This window comes from Xiphophorus couchianus, chromosome 4, assembly GCF_001444195.1.
Source record: "Xiphophorus couchianus chromosome 4, X_couchianus-1.0, whole genome shotgun sequence".
NCBI lineage: Eukaryota > Metazoa > Chordata > Actinopteri > Cyprinodontiformes > Poeciliidae > Xiphophorus > Xiphophorus couchianus.
The window spans coordinates 36167032-36183197 of NC_040231.1; the positions used below are offsets into that span (position 1 = coordinate 36167032).

Sequence of the window (16166 nt, forward strand, 5' to 3'; positions counted from 1 at the left end):
TGTTGGCTTATTCTTACTTATATTTTTCCCCATTTTTTTTAAATTTTATTTATAAAATTTGGCCCAGTTTGTCGACGCCTAGGGAGTCCTAAAAACTGGGGTTCTGTTCAGTAGGCCAGCAATTGAAACAACCTGTTGAGGTAACCCACGCTTCAACTCTTTCGAGTGGGGGTTCTTACCTCTGCATCCTCAAGAGGTGTGCTGGTTACAATCCTACTGTTTTATATGAGGTAAAATACCAAGTGGTATTTACACCTCCAAGCACTCGCACAATCACACACTTGTTGCGGACTTTAAGCGCCTGCTTCGCCGGACTCCGCCGTCCGTTCCAATTACAATTTTAGTGCCTGATTTAAATATTTTTATCATTATATATCGAATTGAGGAAATTTTATTGTTGTTATCATTTTATTATTACTCCGAATTTATTAAATTTTATTATTCTCGTTTTTATCGCCGAAAAAAAAAAAAATTCTTTTTTTTTTTTATCGCCTAATTAATTAAATTTTACAGCAGGTTTGCACCAGGCTCCGTGCACCTGTTTCAACGAAATTTTGCGCAAGGACTTCGTACGCCCTTCACGGATTTCTGTGCTCTATTTTTACCTGTTAGAGTCTAGAATTTACAGGGTTTTGTATTCGCGCAATGACCCTCAGTCATTCGCCACACTTTTAACCAAGAATCCACTCACCCTCTGTCTTCCCCTCGGAGTCGTCAACCGTCAGATTCCAACAGGTAGGCCGACACCAGCCCTTCAACAGGTTTTGAGAAGTTTCCAATAAGAAACTTGCCGTGCGCACGGTCTTTAACCGGAGTCGACCAGACCTGCCGGGATCCGTTCGGTGTCTTGACTTCCGGCTGCGAAGGACCATATAAATGTCAGGTCTAAATACCTATTAGAGACAATTTTACACAAACACAGGAAAGACAAGAGAGTTAGATTCTTTGTTTCTCGCGAGGAGAACGGACAGAGATGTGCTTTCAGTTACAAATCTCCAACCGCTCTGAAAACACATCTCCCGCTCCTCTGTTTTATTGATTTTAGGAACCCTGCCACACGGGGCGCTGCAACTCTAGGGGGTGGGGTCAAAGCATTTTAGTTGCAGTGCTACAAGACAATCACTAAACTAAACACATGGTATCTACAATCTAAATCCTTCTTGCTCCAAGCACGGCGTCGAATAGGATACGTTGTATAGCTTCAAAGCCTCCAAGCACGGCGTCGAATGGGACACGTTGTATAGCTTCAAAGCAACGGCTTTGTATCACAAAGAACAAAGCAGAGTTTCCTCCAGGGTTGTAAAACTCAGCTTGGAACAACTAACACTTCCATTTCACAGGGAGTCCTGCTGAGAATATCTGTCACCTCCCTCTTCCAAGGAGGGATTAGGAAGAAATCAGAATTAATGAACACACAGAAACATTATCTAAATGTAACTACAAGGCTACATAATACAACAAATATTTGATAATACTAAAAATATAATTTACCCAACAGGAAACCTCCGATATCTGTTGGTGATCTGGTTGAGGAGATGACTGTTGGGCTCGGGCAACCAGTGGGTAATTTCCACGGTGTCACGAGAAGTGGAAATCCAGAAGGCCAGAGCTGGGTCTTCACAATGAGAGTACTCAGTGTCTCAAGGAAAACACCTGAGAGAGGAAAAGGACAAGGAGAATTTACTCCAGGTATTTCTCAGAGAACCAAATCACAGAGAGTCAACTCAGAGAGGCTCGAGGTACCATCACTGGCAAACACTAAGGCGCTGAAGTGCAGGCAGTCCACTCCTCTTAAGCTTCAGGATGATTAGAAGATGAACAACAGGTGTGCTGAATCATGGGCACACCCATCCTTAGTGCTGCCTCTGGCGCCCTCAGGTGGATGAAATGAGGAACCGCCGATAAACAGGGAGAACAGAAGAAAAAACCACAAACAGGGACCAAAAACGCCGGTTCCCAACATTTATATATAATGCTAAGAGAGGGAGAGACAAAACATCTCCTTGTTTTACACCGTTTGGTGTTAAAAACCACCATGTTCTGTAATCGTTTACCTGAACACACGATTCTGAGTTATGATAAACAGCTTTTATCGAATTATAAAATTTTCCACCAATTCCTACTTTTAATAATTGAAAAAAAAAAATTTTTCTCGGTTAACACAATCAAAAGTTTTTTGGAAATCTATGAAACACGCAAAGTAGACTTTCCTTCTTCCTTCCTCGCATTAACTATTGTGGTTAAAGAATATATATGATCTAGGCTGTTATGAGGCACAGAACATGATCCACTCAGACTCAATGTCCCCCACCTCCCCTGGAACATGTTCAAAGTTTTGCTGGAGATGGGAGTTAAAGCTTCGCCTCACAGGGGATTCTGCCAGACATTCCCAGCAGACCCTCACAACACGTTTGGGCCTGCCAGGTCTGACCAGCATCCTCCCCCACCACTGGAGCCAACTCACCACCAGGTAGTGGTCAGTGGGTAGCTCCGCACCTCTTCACACGAGTGTCTTAGACATATGGCCACAGATCCGATGAAACGATGACAAAGTTGACCATTGAACTGTGACCTAGGGTGTCCTGGTGCCAAGTGTGAACACCCTTATGCCTGAACATGGTGTTTGTTATGGACAATCCGTGATCTCTCTAGTTCAGATCGGGGGGGGGGGCATTCCTCCCAACCACGTCCCTCCTGGTCTCACTGTCATTGCCCACGTGAGCGTTGAAGTCCCCCAGCGGAACAAGTGAGTCCCCAGGAGGGGCGCTCTCCAGTACCCCCTCTGAGGACTCCAAGAAGGGTGGGTAATCTGAACTGTCATTCGACCTGTAAGCACAGTCAGAACCCGTTCCCCACCCTTAGGCGGAGGGAGGCTACCCTCTCGTCACCGGGTTAAACCCCAATGTACAGGTGCCGAGATGGGGAGCAACAAGTATGCCCACTCCTGCCCGGCGCCTCTAACCGTGGGCAACTCCAGAGTTGAAGTATGTCCAGCCCCACTCAAGGAGACTGGTTCCAGACCTGCGTCCGGGCGAGGGAACACTAAATCCAAAGTTTTTATCCATCAAAGGGGTCTGCAATTTGTCTGGTCCCTCACCCCTTGGGTGACCGTACCAGAGGTATAAAGCCCCAGATATCATAGCTCCTAGGATCAATGGGACACTCAAACCCCTCCACCATGATAAGGTGGCAGCCCAAGGAGAGGCTTATAGAGTTCATTTTCTGAAATATAAGAGCATAATTGAAGATTTAATAAACTCATTGACATAAAACTTTCAATTTGATTCTTAATAGATTTTGACTTTTCTAAATAGGAATAATCCCATCCAGGGGAGACAAAACTGCCAGAAAATAAATCTCCAAAGACAGTTTGCCATTTGTGCAAGACCTTGTTAATGTCAAGATATATAGAGTCTCCTGAATCACTTCTAAGGGGATGGTTTTAGTTTTTCACGGGCCTAATTAGTTGATCATGTCATTCCATAACCCTTTCAATTACTCATTCTAGTAAAATCTATTTTTTTGTCTTGTCTCTTATTACCACTAACAACTTTTTTACTGGATCTTATTGCATCATAGACATAATTACAAAAATCTGCTTACTATACATTCAGCAAATTTGGACAATTGACATGCTCAAGCTGGTCTACAAATGTACCAGCCACAGATTGTAATGAGACATTTGAAAAAGGGCATGACAAAAATTTTCTGGAGTGACCTTTTGAATTTAAGTTAGGTTGTCCCTCACGAGGTGTGGGACTAATGTTCCCTTATCCCTTAAAAGTAAGAACTAATAAAGAGTGATCAGGTATTTTACAAAAATGATCCAGTAAATCAAGCCATTTTTAGCACCGCTCTCTATTAATCCATTTGGAGTAGAAATATCTAAATTAACAGGGGTGCATAAACAGTTGTGAGAAGTGATAATATAATTCACAACCGCTCTTCCTTTTACAGAGACTGAAGTGAAATTATTATTCCCATTTATTCTACCATTTACCACACAGAACTTGTTTGTTTACAGTCTCACTTCAGTATGTTCTAACAGGAATATCTACATCACTTTCAATCACTTACAATCTTCTAAACGTCCAATTTGACTATTAAAATCCCCACTAACATAGATGGCATCCATTTCAACCAGATTGTAGATTTTAACCAGAAAATCATTATATAATCTGTGTGGATAAGACCAGTTAGATCCTTCCGGAGGAAGATAACATGAAATCAAAGCTAAAGAATATTTTGTCTTTACATGCTTTAACTGAATACAAACAATACTATTAATACATTTATCAACAGAAATAACATAAAATTGCAACAGAATTGAAGTTTTAACTAAGAATCTAATCCCACCAGAACCTCTCTTGGCTCTAATATGCATCTTTCTATTCTGTCCAAACCAAGTGTAACCATCAAATTTAATTGTGTTTTGTCCAGATAGATGAGTCTCATTAAGTGAAATAAAGTCTGATTAATACTCCTCAGTATTAACTGTCTAAGTTCCGAGTGCGTCCATTCCATTCCAGTGTACAAGTAAGAGTACATTGAACATAACTTGCAGGCTGGGCTGGAGAACTTTAAACCTCAGCTGACCATGATGATTCCATGTTGTTACCCACCGCACCAGTTGGACCATCAACTCCATTGTCATCTCTTTTTCTGATCTCTCCAGTTCCAGATTGTCCTCGGTCATTTTGTCACTTTCTAACTCTGCCGTTTCCGTAAATGTAGAACTGATTGCCAGAGGGTAGCTGATCCAGTAACGTTTTAAAGTTTAGTTCGATAAGCCTAAACTTTAAAACCATGAATGCCTAAAATGGTATTGAGTGGTAGCATTTTATTTCTTTCATTTAGTTCCATTTCACTACAATTATGTTTTTCCCAAATTTTCCCTTTCAATAGTGCATCTTCAACTTTCTGGATTGCCAACCCCAATAATAACCTCATCAATTGTGCTGCTGCAGGCTCAGAAGTAAGTCCAAGCCCATCAACCCCATCTCCTATCCCTCATACATACATACATACCTATCTCCTTAAATGTAAAATTTTATGTTATGTATACCTCACAGAAACAAGTTGTCTGTGCTGTTGACTGTGATTTCTGCAACATTTAGAATAGCATTAACAGTATATGTTTTTCTTTGTAAATTTGCAACCTTAGGAAACAGGTTTCTGGTTTATTTTCCATCATGTACCCACTGGCGCTTCAGAAGGTCTTTACTCTCCTGGACACACTGAACACACACCCATGGGACAGTTTACCAACAACAGAGCCCACTCCAACTACAGGGTAAGCCTGAAAGATAAACTACTGTGGGGAACAGTAATGCTAAAACTTTAATTCAATTCAACCTTGAAAATTTGCATTTCCTGCGAAAATGCAGTTTATATGCCCCTTAAACTACAAAATGGTACAAATGAATCTCTTCAGCTATTGATCGATTGTTTAGCAGAAGTCAAATCTTGGATGGAACAAAACTTTCTTCACCTCAATCAAAGTAAAACTCAAGTTATGTTATTTGGTCAGAGTCTTCACACTACAAATCCAGATCTGATTCTTGGTTCTTTAGCTTGGTTTTGTCAGACCTCTGGAATCTTAGTTTTACTTTTGATAACTGTTTAAAGCTAGATAAACAAGTTAGGTCTGTCGTTAGATCAAGTTTTTATCACTTGCGAATTTTAGCAAAAGGTAAATCTTATTTTCGTTTTAAGGACTTTGAAGGACTTATCCATGCCTTCATTACACCTCAATTGGATTATTGCAATTCATTATATAGAGGCCTGGATAAATCACAGATGCAGCGACTTCAAATCATCCAGAACGGAGCAGCACGACTTCTTACAGGAACTAGGAAGCATGACCATATAAGGCCCATACTGGCCTCGTTACACTGGCTGCCCATCTTTTATCGAATAGATTTTAAGATTCTTTTATTAACTTATAAAGTTTTAAATGGATTAGCTCTACCTTATCTTTGGGACCTTTTAAAATTCCAGACTGTGTCCAGAACCCTACGATCAAATAATCAGCTTTTACTGACAGTTCCTCGGACCCGACTTAGGAGGAAAGGAGATTGAGCTTTTTCTGTTGTTGCTCCTCTTCTATGGAACAATCTATCTTTCCAAATTAGATCTGCCCACAGCCTGGATCATTTTAAATCGCTTCTTAAAACTCATTTTTATTCTTTGGCATTTATTTGAAGTGGTGTTTTGATACTATGTTTTTATTCATTTGTGTTATTGCCATTCTTGTACAGCACTGTGGTGCAGTTTTATATCTGTTTTTAAAAAAGTGCTATATAGATAAATTTGACATTGACATTGTGAATGCTTTTTGCTGAATGCTTTTAGTGAAAAGTTAAAATGCATTTGATGAAAACTGCAAAAGACTTGCAGAAATGTAAAAAAAATGGGCAGAAGCACCAGAACAAACCATAATCCTGCAAAAGACCTAAGTAGGAACTTTTGAACAATGCAAAAATCCCACACAAATAGTATTGTAAATTGGTGCAGAACAGCTAAACTCTAGGGGTCACAACAGTTTATAATATAAAATTTGAATACAAGCTAAAAGTAGCATAAATACTAGTAATTGCATCTAGGCTAGCACTTGTGTGTTGCCCTACAGTAACATAGTTCATGCTTAGTGAAAAACCCCATGCAAAAGCTAATATTAGCTAAAAGTTGAGAATTATATTGTAATTGTAATTTGCCACAGGACAGAGTTGGTCCTGTTGCCCTGATGTTGGTACAACAGTAGTAAAAATACAAGTAAAGGTAGCATTACCAGTGGAAGTAACATAGGGTGAAATAACTTAAAAGGTAGCATATAGCTGTAAAAGAGCCACGGTCTTCACATAGATGGTAAATAGAGTGGCACTTGTATGTATGAATGTCAGCTTATGTTCATGTGGGGGAGACAGGGCGACCAGCTTATTTTAGAGCTGTAATTGGCAAGACATGTCTCCGAACAACTCTGTGTCTTAGAAACCGTAAAAGCTATGGATTTTATTTACCCACTGTTAAAGGCACAAAATTGTGTCAAACATGGTGGTAAATTTGAAAAACTAAGAAAATTGTCTTAACTTTGTCCCAAACTGTCCCCTCTATCTTGGAAACCATAAGGGCTATTAACATATGCCATAGATATCAGGAAGGATTAATGAAGAATCATGCCAAGATTCATACATGTACATTTTTCTGTCTTTGAGCTGTGACGATGTAAAAATGATGATGCCTCATTTTAGGCGTTCTCAAAAGAAGGCGATTTTGAGAAAATCAGATTTGCAAGTCTGGAACAAACAAAATTCATGGGAAAACTGTAACAGTTATGGAAAAAAGTGAATACATTGTGTGTGTCAGGAACCTTTGAACTGAAATTGGTACAAAATTTTTGTTTCTATGTCACATCGTTTAGGAGACACTGTATGGCATTACACAAACATGTTTGAAGCCCGTTTGAATTTGCAGATTTTTTTCTCTGCCACAATTTATTTTCCTATTTCCAATTTGGGTACATCCTGGTGCTCTAAGCCGATTTCCCAGAAAACTGTCAATGAGTTTTACATTTTCTGAATCCAGACATAATTTTTGTTTTGATATGTAATATATACAGAAAGACAGGGCATACAATTCTAGGCAGGCATGTGTTTCTCAGCATAACACCGGATCACACAGTCCATTAAGTAAGTGCCCCATTAAGTGTCATTCTTTGTGCCATTTACGAAGCTGAAGGCAGCAGCAGCAAATAAAAGCTCCTACGGCTAACTCTGTCCTCTTCCTCAGTTTGGCCCTCCTCCTCCTCATCATCACCTCTTCTGATTTCTACGTTCTGATCGATTTCAAAGTGCTCCGGTTCAATTTGAAAAGGCTTAATAACGTTACTCATCACTGTTTAGGCTGGAGGAGCCAGGCACTTTTACCATTACACGTTATTTACCCTGAATGCATTGCAACGTGAAAAACATGGCGACATTCCTGTGAAAATATTTTATTAAAATTTATATAACCTACAGTATTATTACTGTATTGTTTTTACATCTAAGATAAATATTTCCCAAATAAGCTCTATTTTTTATAATTAGTCGTGGTTCCCTTTAAAAGGCAGCATAGTCCTCACAAGCCTGATAAGCAGATTGGTACTTCCTGTGTGTGTGTCATGTGCAGGGGAGCAGACACAGTCAGAGGCATTTGGCTGGAAAAACAATGCCTCCAAGCAAATATTAATATCTCAGGAACCACAAAAGGCATGAATTTCATTCATCCACCATTTTTATCAGAAGGAACAGGGGAATATTCATGGCCTTTTCAAATGTTATGTTTTACATGACTTTTTCTTTTACATTGCATGGAATATATTACTGTAACTTAACATACTAGTGGTACCATGCTATTGTTAGTATTTTAGCTACTTTTAGCCTTTCATCTAATTTTACCTTATAAACTGCGATGAGTATGTGGAAGTAGTAAGTTTACAAAACAGACAAGTATTAGTGGAATATATTTGGCTTTTCTCTTAAATTCAATGTGGCAAACAAATGCAATAAAAAGCTAAATATTGCAAACCACCAGGGGGCTCTTTAGCAGGAAGTGAATCATTGGAAGTCAAAATTGGAAATCAAAGAAGAAAGTGCTAATTTTTAGGACAAGCACATGCTAACAGCAGGCACAACAGAGAAATTTCGTCAAACTCATACCCCGTCATCATAGAAACCACACGAAGAAGTTCATATGATGCTGCTTTTAAGTTTAGGGCTATCAATCTGGTATCATACTATCGATATAGTACAGATAGATATATAGATATCTATCTATCTATCTCTATATAGATGAAACATGAAACAGGAAGAGCAGGTTTCCTGAAAAAAGAGGAAGTAAGTTTCCAGCTTGCAGATTTATAAAAATAGTTTAAATTATTTCTTATTTCAAACATAGAAGTCTTAAAGAATGAAGTCCAAACATTTTGAGTAATTGGTTAAGACCCAAAGCAAAATACTTATATTAATATTGTTTTACTTGTAAGAATAAACAACTATAACTTTGGTATCAAATAATTAGAAAAATTGATTATTCTTGGTTTCTTTTCAGAAGAATGTCTGTAATAACTCACATTAAGATTATAATAAGAGTAACTAATAAGTAATGGTCATAATGAATGCTAAATCCAAGAAGCTAAAGAAGTTATAGATGTCATTTTGACATTGAACTTGAAATTATGCAAAAGGTTTAACTGCAATTACAGATCACTGATGTTGTGTTGGAGGTAGATGGTAGGTGAAAGGTTAGGGAAAAGCGGTACTAACAGAAGAACAGAGATGACCTCAGGGTTTGCTCATTTGGAAACAGATTGTTGGAAAACTTAACCTGTTGAAAGGAAAAGACTGTGTAGGCAACGGATGTAGAATGACCTTTGAGCCACCCCAGGACATGAATACAGACATCATCTGATAATATCTGTAAGACAATGGATAGATATGAGATCATCTATCCAAGCAGTCAGCCAATAAAACAAGCACACAAACAGTGTAGCCAATGCAAATGTGTCTGTAGGGTGGATAAAAAAAAAGCTGGGTGCAAAAGAGGAACCTTTGGTTGGATCCTCCAGGCAACTTTGAGCCAAGATTGAGATGGACAAAGAACTCTGCAGCTGAAGAAGAGCTGGGGCCACAAAGCTGAAGACTGTCCTGCACATGGGGACCAACCCGTCAGCCCCGCAACATCTGGCTTCAAATTGCATTTCTCTCATCAGCTGGGTTCAGACCCCAAAGACAAAGATGAAGACAAAGGGTAAGGCAAAAACAAAGACCAAAGGCAAAGAAGATGGACTGTACCTACATCACAATGGACCAGAAAGGTCTTGAAACAAGGTGACGATTGCTCAAGAGCGGCAAGACAAGAAGCTGAGGACCGCCATGTGCACAAGAAATTCACCCTAAAACCCAAGACCTGCCACTCTAAATCAGTACTCTTCCTGCCAGCACCCTAGGCCTGTGTAACTTCACCATCCATGCAAAGACGAAAGCTCATCAGCAGACAAAGCAGACAGCCAATGAAATAAGACCAGCATCAGTGCTAGCCAATGCAATCGCACCAAAGGGTGGATAAACCCTATAAAAGGTGAGTGCAAAAGAGGAACCTTTGGTTGGATCCTCCAAGCAGCTTTGAGCCAAGATCGAGACGGACAAAGAACTCTGCAGCTGAAGAAGAGCCACAGAGCCGAAGACTGTCCGGTGCATGGCGACCAACTCGTCAGCCCCGCAACATGTGGCTTCAAATCGCACTTCTCTCATCAGCTGGGTTCAGACCCCAAAGACAAAGATGAAGATAAAGGCAAAAACAAGGAACAAAGGCAAAGAAGAAGAACTGGTGCCTTCCTTCCTTCCTGCCAGCACCAAGTCCTGTGTGACCTCACCATCCATGTGGAGAAGAAGTTCATCAGACCTACAGAGATCCCTGCCTTCGTCGATCAACTTCCTCCTCCTGCTGCAGCACCTTCTTCATCATCAGGCCAGGTCTGGGGTTCGAAACATCATACTCCGGCCGTCTCTCTCAAAGGTTCCCTTTTTAGTTCTCAGTGTCAGCAGTAGGGAAAGATAGACTAGATGATTGATTTTACTTATTTGATTATTTCTGCTACTGAATTAAGCTGTACTGACCCTTGCAAAATTGCCTTACTAATAAAATATTTAGCATAAAGAAAATCTAAAAGATGCTGTGAATATTAAATTAATGAGTCACCTCAAAGTTCTTTGATGGTTGTAAAATAGCTGTGATGTTTGATTTTGGAGAGGAAAAGGTGGGAAATGTTTTATAGGTTGCTTTTAGCCCAAAACTATATGTAAAACAACATCCTTGGGACTCACCCACCCATGATCTGCGCTGGCTGTGAGTTGTAAATAACTTTATTAGCCAAATTCTATACAGTGTAAATGGAAAAGTGTAAAAATAAATTATTGCTTTCTTTCTGCAGGCTACATGCACAGTACAGTGGGGGCTGATGCACATGATGTCGACTTCTCAATTGTACATGGAAAAAGCTTATCAAAATATTTACATTTGTTAGGAAGACTTACCAACTGCTAATTTTAAAGCTCTTGATACACAATAAATGTGTCTGAATATAGAAAAAAATGAAAAAATTTAATTCATAATTTCAAATACTTTTAGAAGAAAGCCTAGATTTTACTTTAGTTTAAGTGTTAATAATATGCACAAACTTGCATATTATCAGCTTTGTGTGTAAAAGTTACACACAGAGCTTATAAAAATAGCTTAAATATTGTAGCTATAATCATAATCATTTATTCTTACCATATTTTCAGACCTAAGATATATTTTGATTTTTTCTATTTTAGGCTGGAATGATCCTTGATAATGGAGTGAAGACTACAGAGGCCAATGACAAGGACAAGAGACCCTTTCTGTCTCTAATTGGAGCCAGGTTAGGTTCACCTAACAGTCTTACTTTTCAGCAAACAGTGTGGATGTAACTTACTATAATTAAATATTTCTATTTATTTCCTATGTAAGTTTTATATGCGGCCACATGTATGGCAATGACTAAACATTTTCTGTTCACACTTTTCTGTTAATTTCAGTACATGTTGGCAAAGAATAAAATTCACAACAAAAACCTATCAGTTCATTATCCATATAAACAAAGCCATACAAACAAATTACTAAAAAAGGTCTTTCAGTTTACTTTGCTTTCCCACAATTGAGTCTCATGAAAGTTACCCTTACATGCAAAACGATCTATCAATTCTATCAACTCATTAAAATGTTATTTACAGTGATAGAGTCAAGATCAATTCTTCCAAGAACAAGACCAATATTACACCTTGCGAGTCCAAGACCTGACGTTCCGAGACCAAATATGTCGATAAATATTTTAGAACAGTGCTTTTTGACAAAAGCAATGTTCTATTTGATTGACAAAAGCTAGACCAAACAACATCTAGACCAAATGTGAACACACAGACACGCTCTTTTAAATCAAAGCACCAAATGCCTTCCGGTGTTGTAAACATTCACATGCAACAAGATTTTGCGGTCATTAGCAATAATAGAGTATTTTTTTAGATGATAAGATGCAGTTGCAATCTCATCACTGCTGTTGCTTTTATTTAACATTTAGTTTGTTGTGCTTCTGTGGGTGAAGATAAAAGGAAGGAAGTTTTTGTAATTTTGGCAAAGACAAGAGAGTCTCAAACAAGCCTTGACCCAATTTGGTGAACAAGACACATGCAAGACCAAACCCAAGACCAGGACAAAACAGATCAAGACCGATTTCAAGCCCTCCATCCCTGTTGTTTGTTGTTGTTGTTTTTTTTACATATTTTTTAAAAAGTGTCTCTGACAGATCATTTATGAGAAAAATATGCCCCCCCCCACCCCCTTAATGCCAGTGCTACTATTTCCATCTGCAGAAATGTACTGCTCTCAGTCAAAAACAATCACAGCCAGGAGGAAAGTCCTAGCACTGTACACTCATATAAGCGCTGGTCAATGTGCTAATCGCATATAAGCAACTTACCCCAAGAAGAAAACTGTTTATCTGCCATCAACATGCTAACTAGCTTGAGCATTCAAGACACCCTCTGTTGAAGGAAACTAGCTGTAGTGTAACAGAGAGCAAGGGAGAGAGTGTGAGCGGGGTGTACATGAGAGTGCTTGACAACACTAAGATCCTCCTCCTGGCTGTGATTGGTGGCTTTAGTGCAACTGTTTATCATACTGCCATTGAGAAGATGTAAAGTCAAAGACAAAAAGACTGATGAGCTGTTAGAAGTACCAATTCATCTACATACTAAGTAGCATGTCTCCTCTTCTACCTAGTTTTGCTGTGATTGTAAGATAACATAAGATAAGATAAATCTTTATTGTCATTGTCACAAGAACAACGAAATTCAAAGGGTGCCATCAGTCGGTGCACATGCCCAAAAACAAAAAATAACTGTCTCACAATTCACACACAATGCAAGAATCAACAAACACCTGGCAAAAAAAAAGAACAGCCACATTCTCACATACATCATTTATGATGATTAATGGTTGTTTTTGATTGCATTTAGTTTTGTTATTGCTATCGGGTAGAAACTGCTCTAAAAGCTCTAAGTAGAATTGAATTAGTAGTAGAATCTCATATTGCTAAAAATCCTGTGTAATGACAATAAAGCCATCCATCCATTGTCTTCCGGTCATCTGGGATCGGGTCTCAGTGGAAGCGGCCTAAGCAAGGAGACCCACACTTCTCTCTCCTCAGTCACTTGAGCCAGCTCCCCCGGCAGAAATCCAAGGTGTTCCCAGGCCAGCCAAGAAACATAAACAAAACAGGAAGTACCCTGGGTCTTCCTCTGGGTGCCTGGAACCCCTCACCAGGGAGGGTCAAGGAGGAGGCATCCCAACCAGATACTTGAGCCTTCTCAACTGGCTTCTCTTGACATAGAGAAGCAGCAGCTCTAATCTGAGTCCCACCAGATAGCAATAAGTCAAATCTAATCTAATCTATGAATTTTGTTACAAGCTTGCTGTTTTCAATGGATCCCAACAATAGCATTAGCACAAAGCTCATGTCTTCTCTGTGTACTGTAAGTTAAGAGCTCTCTTTGCAAAGCCTAATGGGCTTGATAAATGGGGAGTGATCAACAACTATGAAAGAGGAAGATTTTCTGCCACTCTGGGTGAAACCAGCAAATGGGATGTGATGGCGACAACCTTCGGTGCTGCCTTGCTTTCCCATTTGTGCCATCTACATGTATGAGCTCATAATCTCACATGCATGAGGAAATGAATGGGGAGAGCACTTACAGCACTTTAAAGCAAGGAAGCAAGCTGGTTACTAGAATGTACCAAGGGGAAAATGGTCATTATTTGCATGCCTTCACTCACTAAGGATTGTTAGGTCACATGAGGTGGGGAAGAATTATTAAAGATCATTTTAGTGCTCCTCTTCAGTCTGGGCTTCGCACCACAGACACAAACAAATTTTGCAATCCAAAATAATGTCAATAAACAGGCAATGTTTATACACAAAGAAACAGATGTCAGTATTATTAGAGGAAGGCAGAGGATGCACCTTGTAGCAAGGGTCAAGGTCCAGATATTAAAAATATAGTGGAGTGTCAAACTCCAGTCCTCAAGGGCCACTGTCCTGTAGATTTTAGATGTGCCACAGCTACAAAACAGTGGAAGGAAATGGCTTAATTACCTTCTTCTTGTTTGGACAGGTTCTCCAGACCCTTGCTAATGACCTAATAATTCTATTCAGGGACATCTAAAAGTTGCAGGGCAGTGGCCCTCCAGGACTGGAGTTTGACACCTGTGATATAGTAGATATCTATCAAGGCAAGAGAGCAATAATCCTGGGACATAAAGTCAGGAACTAGTGGAGGGAACCCAGCAGGAAAAGCTATGATTTTGACATGACAGCATAAATTACAATGATAATCTAAATGATCACACTGTGCTACTTTGCAACATTGCATAGGTATAGCCCTCACAAGGATGCAAACCTCTTCAAACCCAGAGTTCCTGCAATCATCAGTCATTTTATAGCCTACAAAAACCAGGATCATGGAGCCTGGCTGAGAGGAGGAGATGTGTGGCTCGATGCCTGCCAGTGAGTACAACATATGAAAATTCTAATTAATTATCATTCTGACCAAATGAATGCATGCTTGTCTGAAGAAATTATACAAAATATGTATATAAATAAATACAAGAGATCTTTCCTGCCAACAGTTGTCTTCAATTACTCTTTGAAGAATCTAAATGAATGAACTACAACATTTAATTTTCCTCTGGGCTTAATAAAATACTTTTGAATTGAATTTGAATTTTTCTTTTTATATTATATATTTTTTTGGTTACCATAGTGGCGGCTTTTAGCTCTCTTAATAACCGGAGGAGTCACACATATTGACGGATAGATTTGGTAAAAATTTGATGAGTTAATTAATTATTGAATCGTTTAAAAAGAAGCATGTAACTATTAACTATTTAACAGTTTCCATGGTGGTGTGTTTGACTGCAATGGCTTTCACCGATCTCACCAATAAGACAAGATTAAAATATTGTTGAGCGGATTTGCTTAAAAATAGTACATCAATGTCACATATTGAGTGTGTTACAGGCCCAGTCTTTCCCTAGGGGGCGGTAGAGAGCAACGTGTAGGTGCTGGGAGGAAGAAGGAGAGCAGAGCGAGAGCCAAGACCTTGTGTAGAGCGGAGTGTGTTAGCTTTAGAGATGCCAGCTGTCCAGTACGTTGTACTTGTTCGTCCTGCCAAAAAGAGGAATAAAATTCTAGAAGCTTTCATCTGCCTCCTCCTTGCTTTTGCCACCAGCGGACCAGAACCTATACAAGCTTGTTACCAGCGAATGAGCCAAAATAGACACCAGCCTGTTCTGGGCTTACCAACACTGGGGGCCCGCGCCAGGGTCGCTCTGCTAAAAAACAAAACAACACAAGAGTCACTAATCAAACTTCTAAAAAGAGCAACAAGAGTAATTAACAAGGCTAAGGACCAGGATCAGACTAACCCATTATTTATCCAAATATTTTGCTCATATACACAATTTTGTACTGAACTACAAAATACTCCTGAAATAAATAAAGCCAATACTGAGCACAATTTCATTCATAAATATAAAAACAATTCTAAGTACTGCATTGCAACTGAAAATTGCCCATTGCTAATCACTAAGCATAATAGTTTGTATTGCAAATTGCCATCTGAATAAATGTGCCACCTTATAGCAGCCATTACATAATATATGTAATATATATATATATATATATATATATATAGCGACGTCGCTATGAACGCGACGTCGCTTTTTGATCATTCGATGTCGGCTCTTCCTATCATTGTGAAGCAGAATTCACCAAGCGTTGGATTGTTCACCCACTAATAGGGAACGTGAGCTGGGTTTAGACCGCCGTGAGACAGGTTAGTTTTACCCTACTGATGATGTGTTGTTGCAATAGTAATCCTGCTCAGTACGAGAGGAACCGCAGGTTCAGACATTTGGTGTATGAACCAATGAGGAACATCCTTATATATATATATATATATATATATATATATATATATATATATATATATATATATACTGTATTTTTCGGACTATAAGCCATTTTCTACACTTTGTAGCATGCAGCT

At 39.1% G+C, this 16166-nt stretch overlaps 1 protein-coding gene and 1 long non-coding RNA gene across 7 annotated transcripts in view; one reads left to right on the forward strand and one right to left on the reverse strand.

The window, feature by feature from the left end:
* cemip (cell migration inducing hyaluronidase 1) overlaps positions 1 to 16166 on the forward strand; it is a 241455-nt gene that overhangs the window by 166630 nt on the left and 58659 nt on the right. For 5 of the 6 annotated variants that reach the window (XM_028015467.1, XM_028015470.1, XM_028015471.1 and 2 more), the window contains 4 exons: positions 4906 to 4975; positions 5165 to 5293; positions 11358 to 11443; positions 14492 to 14623. In XM_028015467.1, the coding sequence (XP_027871268.1) occupies positions 4906 to 4975; positions 5165 to 5293; positions 11358 to 11443; positions 14492 to 14623 (417 nt within the window). The remainder of the gene's footprint in view (positions 1 to 4905; positions 4976 to 5164; positions 5294 to 11357; positions 11444 to 14491; positions 14624 to 16166) is intronic. The other variant, XM_028015468.1, reaches the window with a different exon arrangement.
* On the reverse strand, positions 966 to 16078 carry LOC114143435 (uncharacterized). Its single transcript, XR_003595248.1, has 3 exons — positions 15829 to 16078; positions 10531 to 10536; positions 966 to 1002 (listed from the first exon to the last, which is right to left on the reverse strand). It is a non-coding gene; the product is annotated as an uncharacterized LOC114143435 (long non-coding RNA).